This window comes from Thunnus albacares, chromosome 6 (genome assembly GCF_914725855.1).
Source record: "Thunnus albacares chromosome 6, fThuAlb1.1, whole genome shotgun sequence".
NCBI classification, from domain to species: domain Eukaryota; kingdom Metazoa; phylum Chordata; class Actinopteri; order Scombriformes; family Scombridae; genus Thunnus; species Thunnus albacares.
Window position 1 is genome coordinate 2,296,506 of NC_058111.1, and position 26,293 is coordinate 2,322,798.

General features: G+C 38.8%; 1 protein-coding gene across 6 annotated transcripts in view; it reads left to right on the forward strand.

The window, feature by feature from the left end:
• The first annotated feature begins 9,281 nt into the window (after positions 1-9,281).
• LOC122984368 (latent-transforming growth factor beta-binding protein 2) overlaps positions 9,282-26,293 on the forward strand; it is a 101,712-nt gene continuing 84,700 nt past the window's right edge. For 4 of the 6 annotated variants that reach the window (XM_044354754.1, XM_044354757.1, XM_044354755.1 and 1 more), the window contains exons 1-3: positions 9,283-9,721; positions 11,571-11,573; positions 20,332-20,399. In XM_044354754.1, the coding sequence (XP_044210689.1) occupies positions 9,444-9,721; positions 11,571-11,573; positions 20,332-20,399 (349 nt within the window). In that variant the 5' untranslated portion in view covers positions 9,283-9,443. Of the gene's footprint in view, positions 9,722-11,570; positions 11,574-20,331; positions 20,400-22,895; positions 22,928-26,293 lie in introns of those variants that run through there. The other 2 variants (XM_044354756.1, XM_044354759.1) reach the window with 2 other exon arrangements.

Genomic DNA, 26,293 nt, shown 5'->3' on the forward strand with positions numbered 1-26,293 from the left:
TAGAATTTAAAATCCTTCTCCTCACCTATAAAGCCCTTAATGATGAGACACCATCATATCTTGAAGAGCTCATAGTACCATATCACCACACTAGAACACTGCGCTCCCAGTATGCAGCTTACTGGTGGTCCCTACAGTCTTTAAAAGCAGAATGGGAGGCGGAGCCTTCAGCTATCAGGCTCCTCTTCTGATGAAGACCCTCTCTATGTTTAAGAGTAAGCTTAAAACTTTCCTTTCTGATAAAGCTAATAGTTAGGGTCGACCAGGCTCGCCTTGAACCAGCCGTTAATTGGGGGCTGAGTTATTGTATGAAGATAAAAAGCCAACAACAAGAAAGCTTTTGAAGTTACTGGGTAAAATGTTTATGTGTTAACAAGGTTGAGGTCCACAGACCACATACCTCGAGCACACCTGTGCAACCTTGACCCTAAAACCAAGTCTTTAAACCCTAAAACAGCCCTTTGAAGTTGTGTCAGAAAGTCAAAAAATGTCCTCACTTTCCTAAAATGCCCTCACTTCCCAGGTCTAAAACTCAAATTGGTTTTTGTATGATGGTTCCTGCCATACAAGTAAACACACACACACCAACAGCAGCTAATCATATTTATTCATAAAATAAAAATTACTTTCCTTCAGGTAAATATGACGTCACACAGCTGAGTCTCCTATAAAATCATCCTGAGCCTGAAAAGCTCGTCAGACTGTCACAAACTAAATAAGTGATATTTTATTTAAACATGTTCTGCAGGCTGCAGCTGTTTTTATTGCTCCTTTTCGTCGATTCAAATAATAAAACACTGGAGCAGTTATCAGGTGTTTTCCTTCCAGATATCACTATGTAGAAATTATTAAATAACGGTGTAAAATGTTAATTAATTTTAATTAATTGTATGAATGCATTTTAAGTTTAATCTGTAGAGTTTAAACTGTTACTTAATAATTTCTGACTTCTACATATCTGGCAGTTGAGGTGCTGTGCGTCATGAGTAATTGCCTGTAACACTGGTTCCAATTCCTTGCAGTTTCACTGAATATTGCCATCCCAAATAAAAACAATAAAACTTAAAATCACATTGTAAACAGAGACACAACACAAGAGTTTCCAAATGTCTTTGGTATCAGCAGTGAAAAACTTTCCATTTTATATTGTGAGAACAAAAAAATAAAGGGATACAAACGCTGTTATCAGAGAAATACATGGAAGAGCCCTCAAGATGAGAGCACTATGGGGCATTTAAATACCTCCAGCAGAGAACCAGAGCCTTTTTTTTCCTGCAACAGTACATCAAAGGACTGGATGATGCGGGGGGGTTTTCACAGGATCCTGCAACTAGTAGCAATAGCGCATTCCTGTACTACAGACCAGACAGGTCTTGGAAAAAAGTGTGTGTGTAAACAAAGCAAATTATACAAGTCCTTGAATGAAATCTATCTTTTTATCTGCAACACTGCGTGAATGATGCAGGTTACGGTCAAACAAAAAGAAATGTTCCACTTATGCTGAGAATCAGTGTGTTATTGTCACCAAAATCTAATCTGATGGATCTACATGCAGTAATCCCAGGCTGGATCCCTGACCCGACAAATCCTGGATTGAAGTGTTTGATAAAGTCCAGTCTAGTATTCGGGTGGGGCAGAGTGCTGAACCTGCTCTGCTTAGGGTTTCAAATGTTATTTTAATGCCAGGCTGCAGCTAGCTGGTTAGCATGCTAACTTCAGTAGATATCTCTGCAACACAATACACATATAAGTCTTTGACATCATGTCAAAACTTTTTCTTCACATTCTGTTGATCATTTTCGTTAATTTTGAAATGTTTTAAACAACAATTCTGGCCAATTCTTACACATTATACTTTTAATAAGGATATGAATAATAAGAATAAGGAAACAGATGAAAAGTAGCTACAGTTCATACATTAGTTCACTATGTTATTTTCTGTTTTACAAAGGCCAGAAGGAAAATCAAGTCCTTAATAAATGTTGCATCTGTCATTTCTGAGCAGGGAAACCAAAAAAAGCCTTTTCATTTGTGGATTCTGAAATGAAAATCAAATCATATTCTTAATGCACTTGGTCACCAGTCTTAGCACACTACTGTAAAGTTTGAATAGGTGATATCAGGTAATTTGGGACATCAGGTATAATGGGACATATAAGCTTTGAGGAACTGTGCTCTTTAAAAATTAGCAGCCAGTCACTGAAAAGGTCTTTGAATTGTTGCTACAATACTACTTAACATAAAACAATCGTTTTGATTGGTCTGTGGTACCCAGGAAGTGTGTGGTAAAACCTTCAAGGTCATCAGGCCAGGCAAATTTGTTGGTAAACACTGTTACATATCAAATTTTACTTTTGCATAATAAGGGTGCTAAACCAAAAACAGACTATTTAACAATTGGCAGAACTGTATTATGATGAAGTGTTTTAGGAAGTCTTTTAATTATAATAGACATATTTGCCAAATACACATAGTTTTTTTGTGAATATGCGTTTGAAGCATTGTCCCATTTTACCAAATACCATTTGGCGAAACGGGACAAAAATTTCAGCTAAATTGGGACAGTTGTTTAAGTGTTAATATTTGCAATAAGATTGTGATTTGATCAGTTATTATAGGCATCTTCTTGTATTATTTTGACCATGTCACCTCGCACAGATACATTACAATATAATTTCAAAACAGAAATACTGCAGAGATCTGTGATAACTTATAAAAACATCAGTGGAGTGAGTAACCTGCTTTTTTGATGGTCTCCTGGTAAATCTACCAAAAAGTGTCCCAAATTACCTGATTCCTATTTATTGGACTGGTCATGGATGTGCTTAAAGTACCGGATAGATAAGCAGTATTGGTAGGAGTAGTAGTAGGGGAGAACTGGGTACATATAGCCACCCCCTTTATCTAGGTAACCATAAACAAAAGTAATCATGTGACCACAAATTAAGGAAGTATAGTTCACATTACTCAATCTATCTTGGACTCAAACACATGGAGAGAGTGGTCAGCAAAACAGAGCAAAAAAAAAGATTTTTGTCATGCCAAGTGAATTCATCATGTCACTAAAGTTATCAGTCTTGTATCTTAATTAAAATAGATACATTTTGGACATTACTACATGTTAATTTAAGTCAGTGTAAGCTACAAAACAAGGTCATAAACTGCATAATTGTGGATCTGAACCACTGTGTGAAACAGTTTTGTCTAAATGGAGGTTGTGGGGTAAAACGTACCAATAATGTTGGGGCAAGTTGAGTCAATGGTTCAATTTACCCCCAAAAATTATTTTCCGATATTCTAGAGACATTGTTAATGTTTGATTCCTGTTACAAGTGCTACAATATTGATGAATAAATACCTAATTGTTGACTAATGTTAAGTTTAAGCCACACACAAACATGCTGTACATACAGACGGGTGACAAATTAAAGGAAAAACCAACATTAAGTGTCTCAGTAAGGTGTTGGACCACCAGAACAGCTTCAATGTGCCTTGTTATTGACCCTACAGTCTCTGAACTCTTCTGGAGGGATGAACACTATTCTTCATAAAGATATTCCCTCATTTGGTGTTGTGATGATGGTGGTGGAGAGCGCTGTCTAACACATCAGTCCTAAATCTCTCATAGGTGTTCAGTTGGGTTGAGATCTGGTAACTGAAGGTCATAACATATGATTCACATTATTTTCATACTCATCAAACCATTCAGTGACCCCTCATGCCCAGTGAATTGGGGCCTTGTCATCCTGGAAGAGACCACTCCCATCAGGATAGAAATGTTTCATCATAGGATAAAGGTGATCACTTTGTATTGATAAGCAGTGACCCTTCCCTCTAAGGGGACAAGTGGACCCAAACCATGCTAGCAAAACGCCCCCCAAAGGGGGCCACCAGACCCCCTCACTGTTGGGGTCAAACATTCAGACCTGGACCAGTTTTTCCTTTAATTTGTCACCCGTCTGTGTACACAAAAGCACATTCACACACACATTCTTTCTGTAGCTAACACACAAAGATCTCAGTTTAATCTTTACTGAAAATGTTTAGGTAACATGTTGAACAACAGGACACAAACATATCATTTTACTTAAAAGTACAAGTTTTTGCCTCTGTTAAATTGATGGCATTAAGAAAGTTCAAAATTATCTTTAATTTTATAATTAATCTGTTTGATTTTGTGTCATTTTTATATCAGTATTTAATGGCAGCACTATTAACCCCATCCCCATGCTCATTTTACCCCTACCTTGGGGTAAGTTGTACCGTAGGACTAACTTTTTTTGATGACTCATTGTTCTAAAACCATAATAATTAGGTAACTTGTTTTAATTTCCATGGATACACAACAACCCGAGGTATATATTGTAACTATTATTTGAAACAAATACGCTTTCATTTTGCAGTAAAATCATCAAATGTTGCTCCGTTCTCCGCTACCGTTAAAATCTAACCGATACCCATCCCCATCAGCTCCACTATAACATACAACACAACTGCTTCCATAATGACACGTCTTCACATATCTTCCTCCTTCATGTCCTGACTTCAAAACTAAGTAATACAATTAATTGTTTGTGAATTGTACTAATATGAATGATATAATGCGGTAACACTAGTAGCATTACTTACGACTCATGTATGAAAAAAGTCTTCAAGGTCACCGAGAAGCACTGGAAGGTTGATCCGGCAGATATGACTGAATGCGAACAGTCACGTCCCTCCTCGGGTAAAACTACATGTATGTTTTCCCCTTGAAATCTTCATAATTTATAGACTACACAGTAAGGATCATTCAAAGAGCATTTCTAAATAGTTGGATGCGATTTTCCCGCTTGTAGCGCTATAAATCACGATTATTTATGATTAGATCATCTGTTTAATCAATCACATTGCTATAAAACCACGGAGTGCCAGACCTCGTTTTGTTCAGAATAAGGAGGACTTTCTGGTCAAGTTAATCTAACAAGTAAGCAGAAATATCTGAAAGCATGACAGCTGAAAAAAAAAAAAAAAACCTGCGTTTTGTCGAACAGGGAAGAGTCACAAAGTTCACATCGCGCTTCTATGACCTTGTATTTCTGTGTTAATGTCAGCTGTAGTTGCTCTGCAGAGGGCTGGAGGAGTTAGACATTTATTTTAAGACGTTTTAAGATTTTTTTAAGAGTCTGTGGGGACCCTGAAAGAGACTGTCTACCTTCAACAACATGAGCTGTGCAGGTGAAGTCAGGGCTAAGAGTCTTCTTAAATGGCGATTTACCTCCACGGTGTTATCGCCACCTACTGGTCATTATTTCAAATAACAATTTAGACTCTCAGCAATAAAATCTCTCTCCTACCAGTCAGTTGTATGTGCTTGTGTGGTCACAAGTCGTCCAACAAACGTTTCTTGGTCTCAGGGTCGAATCCACCACATTAGAAGAGGAAAAAAACATGAACTAGTCTTCAAACAAACTCAAGAATCACACACAAAAAACACAGATAAATAAATGACTTTAACAAGTCTCTCTTGATAAAGTATATCAAATGTCCCTTTACCCATCAAATGCTGGGGAATAATCACAGAGGTCCCTCTTATCGGCCAATTATCTTAACTAACAAAATTAGAATACATTCTGTAATGAGGGGCATGGCCTTTTACTGCACAGTTTGCAGGAATCTAACCTCCGAACCAGAAGCTCGGGAAAAATCACAGAGGTCCCTCTTACTGTCAATTCTTCATTTAATCCTTTAGAACAATAAGAAAGAAAAAAAATACCTTGTCTTCATTAAGGATCCCACTTCTGACGCCAACTTTATCCTTCTGCATCATGCAGGAAACAGAGACAGAAAAGTTAACAGTCATTTAGTAAAATACAGGCCTGGAGAAAATCAAGAAGTTCTAAAAAAAACACATGATGGATGAGGGGTTATATAATTTGTCTAGGCCTCTGGGCTCACTGATAACATTTCAAACGTTGTCTTTCTTTCCTTCATTTGGTCAGTTATGTGGTTAACAAAAGCTGAGGGTAAACAGAAGGAAAGCACACATAAGGTATGAAGGAACAGACGGACACCAAGAGGCATGTAAGTGCTAGGGATGTGCAGAGAGCCCAGTATTTGTATTTGTATCTGTATTTGTTGAGGCAGCAACATTATTTGTATTTGTATTTGAATAAAAGTGGAAAGAGGCCAAAAAATCCTGTTTTTGTTTTTATTACGCTTTTAATTTTAGAAAATTAAAGATGAAAATTAAAGTGATGTCCAAATTAGGAAATATGCGTCATGTAGCAGGTGGATGTGACTCCCCCCATTGAGACCTGCTGATAGACGTCACAGCGGAGCAGAGGAGAGACACTGAAATAGTGATGTAATCGACCTGCACGTTGGTATTTGACATGGGTTTTTTTTTCTTCCTGAAAACAAATAACTTCAAAAATATTGTATGAAACAAATATTCGTAAAAATAACACTATTTGTGCTTTGCCAAATAACGCGTACATGCTACGTATCATTATCTCCATCATAAACGGCCTGTATTAGGACTACATAACACACATTTACCAAATAAGATCAATATACCCAATAATGATTGTTACAAGCAACCATTTCAGCAGCTGAATGATCACAGAGCTCCAGGTGAGGCTGTGTTGTCCGTCTTTCCTTATATTAAGATGACTATGCACGTACTAGGGGTGTGCCCGAATACAAATACGTGTTGCTTTGGGATGTGAGTTGCATTCAGGCTGGTTTCTGTTGGCCTCTTGTCTGTCTATGGTGTCGAGTGTTTCAGTTATGTCTGGCATTTTTTGTAGTATATGAGTTGACTCTGTACTTTAGTAATAAGTTGATGTAAACCTATGGTTTTTATAGTGGTGTGGGAGGAAGGGGGGCACCAGTCCTGTCAAAGCATTTGTACACAGTTAAAAACAAGTGTCCTTCCTGCACGATGAAATTCTTCCTTTGCCTTCTAGTCTGAATGCTGTTTATCAAAGAAACATGAGGAGTAGAAAATGAAAAATATAAAAATAAAACAAAATAAATAAAATATAAGAAGTGATAAAAAGGAAAATAAAATATCTGAGACCACTGTGTACAATAAATAGAGTAGCGTTAGGCGACGAAATATCCGTGCAAAATTCTATATACAGACAGTGTTTAAATGTCTGAATGTGCAGTGTGGAGTGTGGGGTGGGGGGGTGGGGGGTGGGGGGGGGAAGGCCCGAGATAGCATCACTTGAGCTTTGCCCCAGGCCAGAGAGGATGGTGTGGGGCAAAGCTCAAGTGATGCTATCTCAGGACACAAAGGAGCGCTGATTGTCTGCCAGACAGCGCACAGTAAGGAGGATGGATGTCTTCCATAAATCTTCCCTCAGCAACATGATACATTTTTTCTATCAAAGACTTATAATAGTTATAGAAGTAATGATAATGACATTTGCAGCCATGGTGGTCAGAAATACGTATTAGTATTTATAGATTATTGTCTAAGCTAACAGAACTTATGGAAAGTTAGAAAGTTTGATAGAGACTTTACTGACATATCTTTTCTTTTCTTTTCTTTGATGTTATATGTTGGTTTTATTTGAAATCATTCCAAACCTCTGTCCTACTTCCTCCCCAACTTATGGAAAATCATCTCAGTTCAGTTCAGATATTTATTGTCCCACAAACAAGGCAGGCAGCATAAAAAGAACAAAACCATGAAAACATAAACACAATAAGACAACTGAAGACATTATTGGTTAAATGTGTGGAATATGTGTGTATGTGTGGAGAGGGCGCGAGGCAGAGTTGCAACAGCGCAATGAGGCAGAGAGGATTAAAGCTTTGTTGTAGGAAAGAGTGTAGATACTGTAGCGCAGTGAGGAGACCAGCATCATCCAAACAAAATGAAATGTTTCACTTTATGATGAGTATCTGTGTGAAAACCACACCCCCACTGAAGATCAAAGATCATATCTGCTCATATTTGCTCCACATGAAGTCAAGTATGTGCCTCCAGACTTATCTGTCACTGATCTGTCGCTGAACAGTCCCTGAACGGTTGCTGAACCCTCTGCATTTTATCATATAATACTTTATATCTATTCATTGTCTTTATGATTTGTGAATAAAGCTTTTTTTGTAAATATAATAAAGAAAGAAAGGGAAGGCAGGCCTGGGGAAGCTTGGGCTGGACCCTCTACTTTCCTCTGCCTTATGGTCTCATACTGCTTAGCATATTCTATTTATATGCAGCCCAAACATTCACACACATAAGAGTAATCTCAGGCTGGATCCATGACCGACTCCCACCTCAAAACTTCCTTCTCAAGGCCAAAACTCGAGACGACCATCTCATGACATCCTGATCCATCCTGGTTCTTACGTAGGGAAGGCCCCCACTGGGAAAATAAAATAAAATAATCTTAACTAACAATCAAAGCTTAAGGTAAACAGAAGGGAAGTACATATGATGCATGAAGCCTAAATTAACTATCTGTCAGAAGCTGTCTGCATGCGTGCATGTGTGGTCTTAATGCCTGGTATTGTTTTGCTCTTAGTTGTGTGTCACATGTTCACAACATAACAAGGATAATGTAGGAACTGCTTCAAACGACAGGTTCACAGTTTATCAAGTGTGTCTTAAACCAACAGTCAGTCATCAAATGAACATTAAAGCTGTTTTTCTTGCTGTAATCATTCCTCCTGTTCATACTGACCATTAGAAGATCCCTTCATAATGACCTTACAATGGAAGTGATGGAGGACAAAATCCACAGTCCTCCTGCTGTGCAAAAAAAAAGGGAAACACTGTCCGAGGAAACACAAAGAGGGAATTTGATGATTAAAAAGACTGTAAATGTGTCAGATATCCACTTGATAATTCATGAACTGAAAAAGGAAATAGGTGGGAAGATAAAATGAGAATGAATCATAGAATGAAATGGTTTGTCATTGATTTACACTCCTAAAGTCTGATCATTTTCACTGTAAAATATTTTTCTTATTGCCTTTACTCATGATAACCTGATGTTCAGTCTTACTTCTGTTTCTGCCTGTTTGTTGTGGTTCCACCTGCTCAATATTAAACAGTCTCAACAAAGAAAAACTCCAGTCTGATATCACATCGCATGAAGCTTTCTGTTCTCCAAACAAACCACTACCCATCAGCTTTATGCCACAGTCTCGCAGTGTCAAGATAAGATGAATGAATACCTCTGGATCCGTGCCCCCTTTTTTTTTTTTTTTTTTCTTTCCCGTCCTCTTATTGGCCGCTGGAGCGCATCAGCTCACGCGCTGCTTGAATATAAACCCCCTGAGGTCGGACCAGACCGCACTGGGAGCTGATCGTTGGGAGCTTTCAAGCGGTCAAACGGTCTCTCACATGCAAAATGCATTTTTCAGTGTTTTAATCAGATCGTATAAATATCGTGCAGTTATTTTGCGTTTCTAGTCTTGTGTGACATCTGTAACATCCGAACATGCGGCTGCGTCTCCTGATGGTCTGGATGGTAACTCTTCACCTCGCAGCTGCAGCTCGGTCCTCGGATCTGCAACCTGCTGCTCATCCTCACTGGGAGGAGGAAGGCGTGCATCCCTGGTACCGGCACCACCAGACCCGGTGGAAAAGACAGAGCACCGGCACGCACTCACCGCTGCGGCTGGACGCCACGAAGCCGGCGGCGGCGGCGGTGAGGGGGACCGGGGCGAAGCTCCGAGGAGGGCAGCCCGGTGTCCGCAGGAGAGAAGCTCTGACCGGGTGAGCAGCAGAAATACTTTGTCTTAGTTTTTTTTACTCTATATCTGTATAGTGTTGTGTACTTTTACACAGGATTTGATATACTGTGTCACTTTGGTTATTGAAAAACACAGAAACCTGTTTCATTAACTGGTGAAAGATTCTTTTACTTATATACAAGCACAAGAATGTAAAAATACTTGTAAACGTCCTTCATTCAAAATCTTCTTTACTTAAGTAAAAAGTTCAGAAATATCACCTGTATGTATGGAGGACCAAAACTGCCAAACTCAAAAATAAGTAAAGAAATGACTCAATAAATAAATTAATATGCCTTTAAATGCACCAAAAATAACGTAAAAAATAAATGTAGGCTTCTTCTGTATGTATTTACCTTTATCTACCTTTCCAATTTAATTTCCAATTTTATTTATTCATTAAAAAAATATTTATGTATTATTTCCCCTTTGCATATTCCCCCTATTTATTCCCCAAACTTATTCATTTTAGTTTTTTCTTTTTGTTTCTTTATGCGTTTCTGCTTCATTATGCAAATGAGGGGGGCTGTCATTCAAAGTGTGTCATGGGGTCAACTTTTCACCAATCGGTTGATTGACATCAGAGTGCATAGATCCGCTAGAAGTGCTTCGCTCCCACACTGGTGGCCGAGCTGGAGAGGAGTGTTTGGTTTTGAAAAGGAGCTGGTTAGAGGAGGGTTGTGATGGCGACGTCAGCCGGACGCTCGGTGTCGGAGCTGTTAAGAGAGGCGGCTGATAGACTAGAGGAGTTATCATAACATGCGGCGTGAGAACCGGGCAGACGTGCTGCTAGCGGCACTTAATGCGGTGCCGTTTCACCTCACGATGTTATAACGTTTGCTATCAGGCAGCGTTAGTAGTGATTGTCTACTGGTGAGACACTTACACACAACAGAAACTAACAGATCAGCTTGTTAAATCAGTTTTATGTTGCAGTGTCTGATTTAACTCTTAACTACGTTTATGATGCTGCTGCAGAGCAGAGAGGACGTTACAAAGGGTTTCAAAGGTGACAATTTATACAAGTTATCAGAATAACAATCAAGTGTTTGGATGTATTAAAACGTTTTATGCAACTTCATAATTATTATCAAACAGATGCTGCATCAATGATCAGGCCTGCAGGCACCAGCAGCCGATACTAACAAACCTATATGAATAAAAACTATTAGTGCATTCTAATATTCTCCAACTACGTTGAGTACAATAAAGCACATTGTGTAATAGAAATGTAGACCAAAGTTTAGTCTCACCACCGAAATTCAAAAACAGTTAGAAAGTTAGAAATCACAATCAAACGTTCTGCAGTGTTACTAGAATAGTAAAGGCCTTGGCAGAGCCCACGAGGCCAGCGCTGTGCTGAGAGATGAGTCACCCCCATGTGTCGTTGCTGCGGAAATTCTTCAAGGCATAGCTTCTTTTACGGAAACTATGCATATAGGCATAACAGTGAATGTGAGCTGAGCAGTAAATGTACAGACTACAGTGTGTCAGTTAATAAATGCTGCAGCTTGTCAAGACAAAGAAAAGTCACGTCTGTTGTTTCCCCAACTGCTTGAAAAGTGAAGGGGGTTAGCTCCAAAGTTAGCAACGATGGGTTAGCCTAGCCTGAGGACGTGGTGAGGATGTGGAGCTGAGTCTCTCCGGTTGGAGCTGAGCTGCTGATGAAGGTGGAACTGATGAGGCAGCTGTGAGGAATCGAACCAGCTATCAGCTTCACACATGCCTTCGCTTCAACATCCCATTTTTATCATATCCCAAAAAAACATAACCCTTCTGTCCAGAATGAGCCTCTCACAACCGTGTTCTTCACCACAGAGGCAGCAGTGAAGTCCGTCTCTTCACCTGCATGAAAACCAGCTGCTGCTTTTTTTTCCTGCTGCTGGGAAAGTGGACTTGATGTAAAGCACATATAGTCGATCTATGACTCTGATGTCGATCAATCAATAGACAAACTGAATGTAAAAAGAAAATGCAGAAATACATTCGTTTAGAATAAATATTTAAATTAAAACAGAAATAGTAGTAGTACAATATTAATTTCTGAAATGTTTAAATGTGTAAAATGTAAATACTCCGTAAAGTACCGCGACACTGCATGTAAGTAAAGTACTTGAGTAAGTTTACTAATTATATTGATCAGAGCGGCGCTGCTGTTTAGTCTGTAGTGTGATAATTAACTAAAAATGGAAACACACAAGAATAATAACTTCATATTTCCAAAAAACACACTGCAGGACAACAAAAGTGAACTCAGCCTGCATTAATCAACAACTCAGTTCATCATTTAGGTGTTTTTATTAAGCGAAAATGACAAATATATGATGGTTTCAGGGTTTTAAATGTGAGAATGTTCTGCTTTTCATCATCTTTTGGTTTTGGACTGTTGGTTGGATGAAAAATGAGACATTTGATGACGTCACCTTGGACTTTAGGTTATTGTGACGCACACACGTTTTCTAGACCAAAATGATTAATGGAAAAAAATAATCTTTAAATAACCTTTTAAGGTGTTTGCATTGCACTAAAACAATCAGCTACATAAACAAACGATGAGAATCCACAACTATTTCTTCAGATTCCCACATTTCAAGGCGTCTTCAGACTGATATCAGTTTGTCAGATGAATGTTGGCGAATCGCAGCGTTATGATGGAAATAAGAGCAGCGACACGTCATCAGCTCGTCATCCGTCCTCAGAAAAGTCACACAAACCTCCTTTTCATTTTGCCTCCATCGTTCTGGTTTGTTTTGTCTTCTCCTAAACTTTGCTAACATGTTGCTTAATGGCGCCATTTCATGTTGTATTCAGACACGTGGTGAGAATTTGGTTTTATATTTCAGTTACGTCTTTGCTTTCCAAAGTTCTAACTCATTCGTCCTCATAGACTGTATAAAATAATGGACGTAGCCTCACTGTGACGTCACCCGTTGGTTTTGAAGCCTTGAGTTCAGCATTTTGACCGTCGCCATCTTGGATTTTTGGAGGCAGAAGTGACCATATTTGAGACGAGAGGGTGGAGCTGACCCTAATGCTAGCTGCTAGCTTGGTTAGCATGCTGCATTTACAGCAAGCGGCAAACTCCGGGCCTGAAAAATGAAGCCAATGCAGAAGTACCAAAAACTGCAGTTCCTTGAACGACCACTTGAGGCTCCAAAAGCGAGTCAATCCCCATAGACCCCCATGTTAACATGTCCAACTTTACAGCAGAAATAAACATGTTTACAGCCTGGTACAAAAAAACGGTTTTGGTCTCTGTAGCTAATCTCCTCTTTCATGACAACTGTACGGGGGGTGAATTTTTTTATAACTCACTCGTTTAAATTTTATTAAGCTGTAAAGTTCTGCATAATGAAGGACATGGCTGCTTTGAGTGACAGGTCCGCCAGCCACTAGGTGGCTTGTTTCAGCCATTTGGCCCCGCCTCTTTGCCCATTTTTGATTGGCTGGGAGTTAGGCAGCGTCACGCACTGCCAAGATGGCGACGGCCGGAGCGGCTCACTTTGAGCTTCAAAACCGCTCTTCAGAAATCAACGAGTGACGTCACGGTAACTACGTCCATATTTTTATACAGTCTATGGTTAACTGTGATAATGCTAATGCTAATTTTGGCTAGCGAAAAAAAAAAAAGGCTTCAAATAAAATGTACTTTTAGTTCAACTAAACGCTGAACAACTTTTTAGGCGACCAGAATGTTACAATTAACTTCCATGAACTGAAAACACACTGAAATAGCGACGGCTATGGCTATAATCTGGGGTTATGATAAGCAATGTATATAACCAACGTTGTTGCCGTGGTAATGACCTGTCAATCACAAGGTAGCCATGCCCTGAAGCAAACACTGCTTTTATTTTACTATAAATAGGACCATAATTTACAAAATGAACATCATGCTGTATTGAAGAAGACTTGAAACTAGTGATTGAGACCATAAACCTGTTAGAAAACATGTAGAACATCACATAACACACAAGTACATTATATTAGCTATAAAAGCAGGGAATAATGGTCATCAGAGGGTTAAAGGGTTTATAATTGTTAGAAACAGTGAGAGACGAGACGTGATAATTGTTTAAACGTGGAGATAAAGTGAGTCTCAGCTTCAGTCGTTCACTGTGTTGCTTCCTGCTGTTCACGTGAAGTGTGTAACGAATGAAACAAGATGGAGACGATGAGTCGGGAAGGAACCGTACAGCTGTTCACTACCTGTAAATGTAAAGGCTGAGCGCGTTTGACCATAAAAAAAAAAACAGCCGACCAATCAGAAGCCTGTCAGGTGTGTCGGACTGCAGACGCCTCAGGAATGTGTGAAATTCTGTCTCCCGCTCTGTGTGTGTGTGTGTGTGTGTGTGTGTTTGTGTGTGTGTGTGTGTGTGTGTGTGTGTGTGTGTGTGTGAGAGAGACTGGCCTCAAGTGCAAGTCTGACTGACAGCTAAGTGATGGATGCAAAGTCAACACACACACACACACACACACACACACACACACAGATCACTGCTTTTAATCCTAAACCCTGTGAACTGACTGGCCTTATAAACTGTGTGTGTGTGTGTGTGTGTGTGTGTGTGTGTGTGTGTGTGTGTGTGTGTGTGTGTGTGTGTGTGTGTGTGTAAACAGAGCAGGTTTAAAGAAGAAGAAAACAGGCGTATTTGTATGAATGTGTGAAAAAGAGAAAGAGTCTTTCTTGACTTCAAAGTCCTGTCAGATGTTGACAACACACACACACACACACACACACACACACACACTCTGGTATCAGTGTGAGGACTCAGATCTGCTTTATAAAAAGACTCTAACATTTTCCCAGAGTCAAAGTTGATATTAATATATAGCAATAATAATAATAATAATAAACAACATCTTTGAAAAATCAGGGTTACAAGATGCTTCACAAATTACAAGACCATAAAATATCGGTGAAATTTCAGTGCATCTATATTTCAACACAGGTCTGGACGATACAACCAAAATCTCATATCATGATACAGCACATTGTCTGTAAATTCAATGAATATTTTATATAAAATGAGCACATGGAAAGGCCTGTTTCTCATTACATTTCACATGAATCCTCCTGCTGACTGTGAATCTTTGTTATACGGTGCACCGCGCTGCAAAAGCTTCTCACAGTGTCTCAGTCTGAGGTTTCTATTCTCATCCATAGACTCTCCCCGTACTTTTTGACATGACTTTTGCGCATGTGGTAAAAGAGGTTAGTGGTGTTTGAGTTTGACGAGGGGACCAGTTTTCTGGTCCGTGTCAGACTTTTCATACCCAAACCACGTCCATACGACAGAAGTAGCCCCTTCCCTCGTTGGACTCCTCCATGTTTGTTTATGTCGTCTTGCCTTCGTCCTTTGCCTCACATCCGACTGTGCTGAAGAACACAAAGAGTGTGATTTGTGACACCACGATATAAACGATATAACATAAAATGAAATGATATACGTTTTTCTGTTGTTAAACGATATATATGGTCATATCGTATCAGCCCAATTTCAACATAGAGAGATGAAACAAAAATTAAAAGAGCAACATACACAGAAAATACAATTTAAAAACAGTGATTTCAATGATCAAACACTGTTATTAAGCAGGCGATGGGGGGGGGGGGGGTTGATTTGTAATGGATGGGAGACCTTGTGGGGCAGGCTTCCCTCTCTCTGGTCCCAATAAATCCCAGTGACCCTCCCAGTGCAGTGACGGGGACACTGTGCTGGAGGAGACGTCGTCCTTCAGATGATCTCATGTGCTCGTGTGTGTTGAGCGCTTCGGTGCAAGATGGCTGCCGTGCATCTCAGAGTCAAAGGTGACGTCTACAAACTCAGAGATGTTCAGTTTACCATCATAGAAGACAAAGAAAGTCACAAAATCCTCATATCTGAGAAGCTTTAAGCAGCAAATATTTCATTAATGGACTAAATCTTTCAACTCTAATCTTGTTTTTTAAGTTTCCATCTTTCCAGCTGTTTTAAACTGAACAGACGGAGGTTAAATTACGTTTGTTTTTTTTTGCCTCCCTGCAGAGAAAAAAGAAAAGTTTCAGCTGAGTTTTGTGTTTATCTGAACTGTATTTATGCAGATTAAATGTATCTGAAGGGAAATTTCCTCTCTGAGTTTTTTTTTTCTCTGAGAGATCTGTGGAAGTAAAAACAGGAGATGAAAGGAGAAGCCAACAGACTGCTCAGTGTTCTCTCACCAGTTAAAAAGGAGACTTTTTTTTTTTTTGAAGTTGAAGGCGATGTTGAGAGTGTAGGCGCTGGTGGTGGCGGCAGGCGAACACAGACTACACGGTGTTAGATGATCACTTCTTTTTTTTTTGCTGATGCTTGTATTTTTCTGCACAGTAACACTCAGTGAACGCAGCAGCAGAACAAGAGAGCATCTGTCAATTCACTAAAACCTGATGTGAGGTGACGTCCGTACGTTTAAAGGACCGTACCGCCCGCTGTTTTTGCACGCTTTAAACCGATTATGAGGACTTCAGTAGAGTATAGCTGATCATTTTACCTCCATCAGTTCTCACATTGAGCTTCTAGTCAGCTGCTGGTTTCAGTCCATCTCTATGAAAATCATCCTGAAGCTTACTGCAGATGTTTAGTTACAGTGTGAGGGATTCATTAACTAATTAACTGATTAACTGACCAGTCGCTAAACCGAACAGAGATTGTGCAACCATAGTTTAACGATAACAAGTCACAGCAGGTCTGCTAGAGTTTGTACATGAAGCTGTAACAGGAGGATGCAGAGTTCAGTCTATTATAACAGATGATATAATGATTATTAAGACTTGTTTAGAAAGTCTTTGGTGTTTAGACTCAACAGGGAGATTGTTTTAATCGAGGGACATCAACAAGATAAATCCCCCTCATAGAGTCCAGACACTGGTGGTGGCTGATGAAGCTAATGAAGCAGATGAAGCTAATGAAGCTAATGAAGCCGATGAAGCTGATGAAGCTAATAACGCTAATGAAGCTGATGAAGCTAATAACGCTAGTGAAGCTGATGAAGCTAATAACGCTAATGAAGCTGATGAAGCTAATAACGCTAGTGAAGCTGATGAAGCTAATAACGCTAATGAAGCTGATGAAGCTAATAACGCTAGTGAAGCTGATGAAGCTAATAAAGCTAATGAAGCTGATGAAGCTAATTAAGTTGATGAAGCTAATAAAGCTAATGAAGTTGATGAGGCTAATAAAGCTAATGAAGCTAATGAAGCTGGTGACGCTGATGAAGCTAATAAAGCTAATGAAGTTAATGAAGCTAATAAAGCTAATGAAGCTAATGAAGCTGGTGACGCTGATGAAGCTAATAAAGCTAATGAAGCTAATGAAGCTGATGAAGCTAATGAAGTTGAAGCTAATAAAGCTAATGAAGCTAATGAAGCTGATGAAGCTGATGAAGCTAATAAAGCTAATGAAGCTGATGAAGCTAATGAAGCTGATGAAGCTAATAAAGCTAATGAAGTTGATGAAGCTAATAAAGCAAATGAAGCTAATGAAGCTGGTGACGCTGATGAAGCTAATGAAGATGATGAAGCTAATGAAGCTAATGAAGTTAATGAAGCTGATGAAGCTAATAAAGCTAATGAAGTTGATGAAGCTAATGAAGCTGATGACGCTGATGAAGCTGATGAAGCTGATGAAGCTGATGAAGCTAATAAAGCTAATAAAGCTAATGAAGTTAATGAAGCTAATAAAGCTAATGAAGCTAATGAAGCTGGTGACGCTGATGAAGCTAATGAAGCTAATGAAGTTAATGAAGCTGATGAAGCTGATGAAGCTAATAAAGCTGATGAAGCTGATGAAGTTGTTGAAGCTGATGAAGCTAATGAAGCTAATAAAGCTAATAAAGCTAATGAAGCTAATGAAGTTGATGAAGCTAATAAAGCAAATGAAGCTAATGAAGCTGGTGACGCTGATGAAGCTAATGAAGCTAATGAAGTTAATGAAGCTGATGAAGCTAATGAAGCTAATAAAGCTGATGAAGCTGATGAAGTTGTTGAAGCTGATGAAGCTAATGAAGCTATGGTGGTGATGGTGGGAGATGGAGCTGCTCGCATAACAGCAGCATGAACGCACTAAAGCAGAGAGAAATATTTAAAAAGATGAAGGGTAACAGTGCAGGTGTGTCGCTGTGCTGTTGGATAGCTGTGAACAGCTGATCTTTATTTACATGTGATTGTCAGGATGGTTTGAGAAATAAAACTACAGGCCTAAACTTGCAACAGATCATCTTCCTGACTGAACTTTTTCTAAAGCTCTTTTCCTTATAAAGTATAGAGACTTAAAGATTTAACCGTGTTTGTCTGTTCTAATGTTAGCTGCATGTCCCGCTAACTAGCTAACTACCTGCAGCAGTAACATAACACAGCCTACCGAGAGTCTGAGTAACATTTCATTATGTTTGGGAGGTTACAGGTTATGTTATACATAAGTTTTACACTCCAGAAACCTCGGCCTTGTTACCTGAGATAATGTTACGTTCACCCAACACATCAGTTATTCCTCATCTTAAGTCTTTTCTCTAATAATGTTAAAAATACACATTCAAACATGTATGTAATCTAAACTGGGTTGTGTTTGAATGAAACAGCAGTCAGATCTTTTTCCTCAACATAATTACAACACAACTAGCTCTAAATTACAACACACTTTATATCCATGTCTTCTACATGGATCATCAACTGGGGAAGCTGACTTTAGACTGGGACCATTAGCTAGAGTCAACTGGGAACATTAAAAAGTTGAACTGAAACAGTGTTTTTAACAGATGGAGCTCATGTTAGCTTAATTATCTTACTAGCTACAGCTGGTTAAAATCTGCTAATGAGAGTTTTCATTTCAGCAAAACTGATGGTCGCTGACCAGAAATAAGAAGCTGCTTGTGTTAACCCCTCCAAAATAAAAGTAAAACTGCATATTAGAGCAGTGAAGCGTGAGCAGCAACTGCTTCCTGAAGTGTTTCTCCTTGTTCTGTATTCTCATTTCAAATATTTCTTTAATCGACGTAACTGAACAGAACAGAACAGAAACTCTTCTGATAATATAACGATCCTACAGGTTAATATTTACATTATTTACAGTTTGTTTCTCACGTTTTGTCCGTGATTTTGGCGGATGGCTCAGAATACTACAATACCCACGAGCCTCGGCTGCTGTTGCTATGGAGAGGAAGCCAATCAGAGGTGAATCAGAGCGCTTCGTCGGTGAAGTTGTAAACAAAACGTGTCTCCATAGTTACTTAATTCACTCAAAAGTGACCCAGAAATGAAAAGTGAACAGATTTAATTTGGTCGATTAATCGATTGGTTGATCAACAGAATATTAATCGCTAACTATTTTGATAATTGATTAATTGGTTTGAGTCATTTTGCAAGAAAAAAACACTAAAAATTCTCTGATTCCAGCTTCTTAAATGTGAATATTTTCTGGTTTTAAGACATTTAAAGATGTCATCTTGGACTTTAGGAAACACTGAAACCATTTTATGGACCAAACAACTATATAAATAACTATTAATCGAGAAATTAATCAACAGATTCATCAATTATGAAAATAATTGTGAATAAAATGTACATTCAGAGTTAAGACAGTTTAAATGCGGTGCTCCATATAGTGATTTCAGACACAGACTGTGAGACCTGACCAGACTGTCTGTCTGTGTGTATACAGGTTTAATACTCAAAACACACACACTCACACACATATATATACACACACACACATACACACACACACACACACACATCTTGGTGTGTAAGTGTGTGTGTTAGTCGATGGCAGTGTGTGAAGTGGGGGCCTCCTCTGCTGCTACAATACAGCCAGTACACTGTGAGTAATGATTAAATCCTGTTCAGAGAGGCCGTGTCCTCCCTCAGTCGGCTACATTTAAAAAACATCTTTTTTCACAGAAGGGGGACCGGTTCACACATTATTTATTCTTTTTATTCTTTTATTCAGGCTGCAGCTGCTTCATCTCGTCCGCTTTTTCAAACGCGGCGGTGAAACTTCTCAAACGAGCATCTTAGCGCATTTGACTGACACACACACACACTTCCTGTTACACACACAGCTGTGAGGTCACACCGGCCTGTCACTTTTCTTTTGAGGGGGGGGGGGTTCTGACCCAGTGTTGGTCTGCTAATTGACTCCTTTTCCCAGAACAGTCATGCTGCACACTGGGAGATATTTGTCATTAAAAACCAGTCAGAACCACCAGTTGAGTTTCCAGAAAATCCACAGTGTGTCTATACGTTTATTTAAAAGTCTCTGTGAAGCTTCTATTCAGCTTCATCAGTCTGAGTTAGTCATATCAAGTGGATATCCGACACATTTACAGTCTTTTTAGCATCAAATTCCCTCTTTGTGTTTCCTCGGACAGTGTTTCCCTGTTGAGCTGCAGGTGGAAGTATAGTAACAAAAAGAGGGACTTTGGCACTAAAAAGACTGTAACGTTGAAAGATATCTACTTGATTTGATTCATTTGGACGCTGAAGCTTCATATTAGCTTCAGTTTTTGGAGACGCCCTCCGCCATTCCTCTATTATTGTCTTAAATAACATCCTGTATCTTCTCTCTCTCTCTTTAGTCATGTATGTGGAGATACTTGTTGTGCCGGATGGACGTTTTCGCCCAAAACCAGGAGATGCACCAAACGTGAGTACAGACTGATGTCAGCATTTAAAACTAAAACCTTTTCCTACTTTATCACTTGAAGATAAACACTTCAAATGTTTTTAACTGGTTGAATCTGATGATATTCTCTAGTTGTGTGTGTGTGTGTGTATCTTATTCCTCTGTTGATCCAACATCATCCTGCTGCCAGAAAAACTCACCAGAGGACCGAAATGTAGATTCATCCGCTGCAGAAAATAGTTCCCAACAAATGCACTATTTCCCCTTGTTTGTTTGTTTGTTTGTTTGTTAAAAACTGAATGATTTTAAAATATTAAACCACACACTCAGAGAGCATTTTATTAGGAGCAGCTGTGCAATCTAACAACAGCTCTGCCATAAATTCTACTTTTATGAGGATTATACATTTTCAGTTGTTGACAGAAAGGTGATAATTCATAATAATAAACTTTATTTATATAGCCATTTTCTTAACAATGTTACTTTTTATCTAGTTTTAAGCCATATTTTTATGATAAACTTTTTAGATCTTGGTGGTTTTTAACTGTAAATATTATAACCAGATAAAGGATTTTAGTCATCGGATGTCTGGATCTTAAATGATCAGAGAAACAAGCTGAGCTAACGTTAGCAGCAGCTCGGCTAACAGCCCGTCTGAACGTCCTCTGTCTGCCGAACACTGAAACTGTTTCATTCAGTGTTTCTACTGGTTTTAATCTCCGAGTCTGAGAGGAGACGTCTCGATGAAACGATGAAGACAACAACTCCCATGATCCCACGCTACTTCACGACATCATCAAACTGCATCTTCTGTTTTGAGCAGCAGAAATTACATATTGTGTCTTTAATGGGGTGGACAAAATACTGGAACACTTTTAAATTAGCACTTACACCCACGGCCTCTCCAGCTTTTACTGAACGCCTTTAAATTCAGATTTTATTTAAAAAGGTAAAAACAAACTTAAATGTTAAACCTGTCGCTGTGACCCAGATGAGTTTTATTAGAGGACAGACAGCAGTTTTCTGTTAGAGGAGCTTTAATATCTGCAGCTGCTCCGCTGTTTTATTACGACATGACGGCTGCAAACCGACCAGATAAACGATAAAAAAACACATGTGGAGGAAAAATGTTCAGGTAGAAAACTCACACATGTCTTAATGAATCAAAGCAAGATCTTATTTTGTGATTTGGTCTAAAACAGAATCATTTATACACTGTTTTATATTTTCAGTACATTATATCAGGTTGATGGTTTGAATGTTATATTTATAACTGACTCAATTAAATTCAGTTTTGGGCCGTTTTAAATCTGCTAATATTCCAAATACTTTCATTTTTATTAACCTTGTGCTTTACAAATATAATTCACCTCTTGTAAAAATGTTGTTTTTTCACTTTGGCTTTAGTCTGGATTAAACAAACAGGATGTATTGTGTTAATCAGAGAGCTTTAGAGCTGCTGGTGGGTGTTTCTAGCCTTTATGCTAATGTAGGCTAAGCAGCTGGTGGCTGTAGCTTCATATTTAACTTTTGCTTTTAAAATTCAGGTTATAGGACGCTCTGGAGGCAATTATACACTATATCAATTATGTGTAATTTTAATGTTGTACTGATCACCAGATGAACCAGGTGATCCGAGAGGAGAAAAACTATTTTGCCTCTTCCTCACTTGTAGAGGAAACCAAACACATTTTCACAAATGGAAGTTTGAAGAAGACAAACCTTTCACCTCTAACATCTGAAGGCAGCCAGGATTATTTATTTATTTATGTATTTATTGGGACCATGTACAGTGTTTAAACATAAATGTTACCATTTGATGTACCAGAGTTTAGCTTATAGCTAATTTTCATCTGCAGTCCCTTCAGCAGGTCACAATTAAAACATATAACAGCACAATAACAAACAGTACAAAGCAAAAAAACACACAGGACTCATAATACAAAATACAAAAGCTACACATAACAGCACATCAGTAGGGCTGTAGTCTGCTGGTCGATTAGTTGGTCGATATACTCTCGTCTGGCTAAATTCTCATTGGTCGAATAATCTCCGTGTTATTAAGGAGAAAAGTGCTACATCAACAGCTTTCGAGGATTAATCCATTATTTCCTGCGGCGGGGGGGGGGGGGGGGGGGGGGGGCAGACTAACAAATTACCTGTGAAAACAACGGGGGTGTATTCAAAACACCCCCGTTGTTTTCACAACTTTGAATTCGCCCAATTTAATGGAGCCTGCTGGGTCTAACTGTATTCAACGTTTACTGAGCATCTACTGAATCAGTGTTTCTCCTATAATTATAACAACGAGAACTCCCGCCAGGCCAAAAAAATATTTTTAAATGATAAAAAATAACGCCAAATATCCATTCATTCGGAAATCTATAGCGTTTGGGAGCCTCTTTGCAGCCTATTCCGGTATGAGTCAACCGCTGTGTCGTTGCCATGGAAACTATTGGTAGCGTAACTCCGTTAGTAATATGGCATTGCTTAGTATGTTTGCGTAGCGAGCGGCAGAGACGATGGATGCGAGCGGAGCAGAGGAAAAGGTTAGTAGTAAGTCAGTAGTGTCAGTTAATAAGCTAAAAAGTCACGTCTGTTGTTTCCCCAAGTGCTGGAAAAGTGAAGGAGGTTAGCTCCAAAGTTAGCAACAATGGGTTAGCCTAAGCTGTAGATGCTAAACAGAGAAATGTATGACTGCTGAGTTCAATCTGTCCCGTTACATCCAACCTCCCCGCCACTAACCGATTAGTTGAAGATTATGTAAGATTTCAGTCGACCAATATTTTCTTCGGATGACTTACAGCCCTACACATCACATACACCCACAATGTCAACTAGAAATTAATAATCTAAACTTGTCAAATTAAAAGCAAGATTATTTGCGTTCATGAGAAGAACCATGAGATAAAATTTAGATTCAGAGGTTACAGAGCTGAGTAGCTTTTAGCAGATTGTTTTTATGTGGTTGAACTGCGGCTTTTCATATCATCAGGTAGGACGTTTCACTGAGTCGTGGCTTTCACAGAGAAAGCTGACTGTCTGGTCCAATCTATGGAGGATATTCTGGAGGATCTAACAGAATTTACTGAGCTGTACGTCCTCATTTCTCACTAGACGCTCATGTTCTTTGCACTTATTGTTCATCCACCTGTATCCATGAAGAGTCTTTATTAACTGGACGGCATCCATGCAGGATATTATAAGGCATCTCAGAGATAAGACAGCGTTGTGTTTAAAGTACATCTACATGTCTTAGTGTAAGATCAAAATAAGACCTTATTAAATCCAAGTGATCCACAGTGAGAGACTACGCAGGATGAGAGAATGACACGAATTCTGTTAAATTAAGAGCACAAATTAGTTTTTTTTCTCCATGACTCCTCCCAGGCTGTATATGAAACTGTTATTTATTATTCAAAAAAAATATTTTTAAAATGTTCAAAAAAAGGAGATACCAGCCTCAAAATAAAAATCAACTACATGTCCCAGAGAGCTTTGCTGTAAGAACCATCCAATCAGAGAGCTTTAGTTATTTTAGTTATTTTGATTAATATTGTTGCTGTTGGATGGAGATTTAAGATCCTTTAGTCTTCACTATGTGAGTTCATCAGGAGCGAAATGAAAAGTATTCTGAGCTTGATGTAGTTAAAGTATTGCAGTAAAAGTACATAAGTATTATGAGCTGGATGTAGTTAAAGTATTGCAGTAAAAGTAGTGGTTTGGTCCCTCTGACTGATATATTATTATATATGACATCATTAGATTATTAATAGTGAAGCATCAGTGTTAGAGCAGCATGTTACTGTTGTAGCTGCTGGAGGTGGAGCTAGTTTACACTACTTTATATACAGTTAGCTAGTTTAGTCCAGTGGTTCCCAACCTAGGGGTCGGGCCCCTCCAAAGGGTCAGCAGATAAATCTGAGGGGTGGTGAGATGATTAATGGGAGAGGAAAGAAGAAAAAACAAAGTTCTGATACACAAATCTGTTTTCAGTTTTTGGACTTTTTCTCTAATCTTTGATTTTTGCTGAAATATTGGATCATTTGAACATTTATTGAAATGAAAGCATGTGAGAAGTTTAGAGGGAAAAATCACTATTTGGTGGAGCTGTTAACAACTCATAGACATGTGAAATGTGACCCCGACTACACACTGCTTTTTGTAAGACGTCAAAAGCCAAAAAGGTTGGAAACCACTGGTTTCATCTTTAACAATGTGTTGTATTTTAAAAGCTTGTTATATTATCCATTGTGTCAAATCTTCATCTGAAAAGTAACTAAAGCTGTCAAATAAATGTAGTGGAGTAGAAAGTACAATATTTCCCTCTGAAATGTAGAAAGTAGCATCACATGGAAATACTCAAGTAAAGTACAAATACCTCAATACTGTAAAATACTGTACTGAAGTGAAGGACTTTAGTTACTTCCACCACTGACCTTTACTGTTCTACACAAACGGGTAAAAGCTCTCTGAGTCCTTCAACATCCGCCTGGAGTCAGAAACTGCTGAACAGATTATCACAGACTGTACGTACAGTCATACTGTGTCACGTCTCACAGCTCAAAGTGTGAATTTATGGACACTAGAATCCATATGCAGAGCTGGGATTTATGACCGGATCAATGCTGCTAAAGGGATTTACAGTGATTGTGGACTTTATGGTTACCACACTGAGTCTAAAGTGTAGTTTATATAATCCACATGCAGGAGCAGCTTCACTGCAGACCGGAGACTGTAAAGACCGAGGTTCAAGCAACTAAAACAGTAAAGGATCCACTTAAATGTTAAAGGACGAGTTCTCAGTTTATCAAGTGTTTTAAACCAACAGTCAGGAGCTCAAATGAACATTAAAGCTGTTTTTTCTCGCTGTAATCATTCATCCTGTTCATACTGACCATTAAAATGTATTTCAAAGTTTATCTGAAGCTAATATGAAGCTTCAGCGTCCAAATGAGTCAAATCAAGTAGATATCTTTCAACGTTACAGTCTTTTTAGTGCCAAAGTCCCTCTTTTTGTTACTATACTTCCACCTGCAGCTCAACAGGGAAACGCTGTCCGAGGAAACACAAAGAGGGAATTTGATGCTAAAAAGACTGTAAATGTGTCAGATATCCACTTGATATGACTAACTCAGACTGATGAAGCTGAATAGAAGCTTCACAGAGTCTTTAAACACTACAAGCTGATATTTTGGTGGAAAACAGCTGATATTTTACTGATATGTTCAGTTTGACACTTTCCTCGTTATATTTATAAAAATCTTAATCTGAGTGGCTTTACATTTCCTCCAAAATGCACTTCCTGTTGTAAATTAGTTGTATATAAACGAGACGAGCTGCACACACACACACACACACGCACACATCCAAATGGTTTCTTTCAGGTCAGGGATTACGACTGGGCTCTGAATGGCCTGCAGAGAGCAGAAACTCGTGAATGGAAACAGATTTACCCTTTCTGTCTGAAGGCTTACACACACACACATACACACACACACACACACACACACACACACACACACACACACACACATACACACATATACACACCTAAGTCCCAGTGGGCTCAGTGCCCACGGAGTAAAGCTTTACTGTTTGGTCACATTGTCCTGGTAGAAGAAAACTGTGGTCAGGAGTCTGGACACCACAAACAAACAGCACAGAGTTGTATAACGACAGAGAGACACTGGACCCCCCTGTCTCTCTCTCTCTCTCTCTCTCAAATTCAAATTCAAATTCAAATAAGCTTTATTGGCATGAACAAAAAAGGACATGTTGTTGCCAAAGCAGTTTTCAGAAGATTCATATAATACATATTAAATATACAGGTGTCACGTGCAGGTTCTATATTACATTAATGCAGTCCGTTCTTTGATTGCAATACAAGACAGAACAATACATTTTGATAGAAT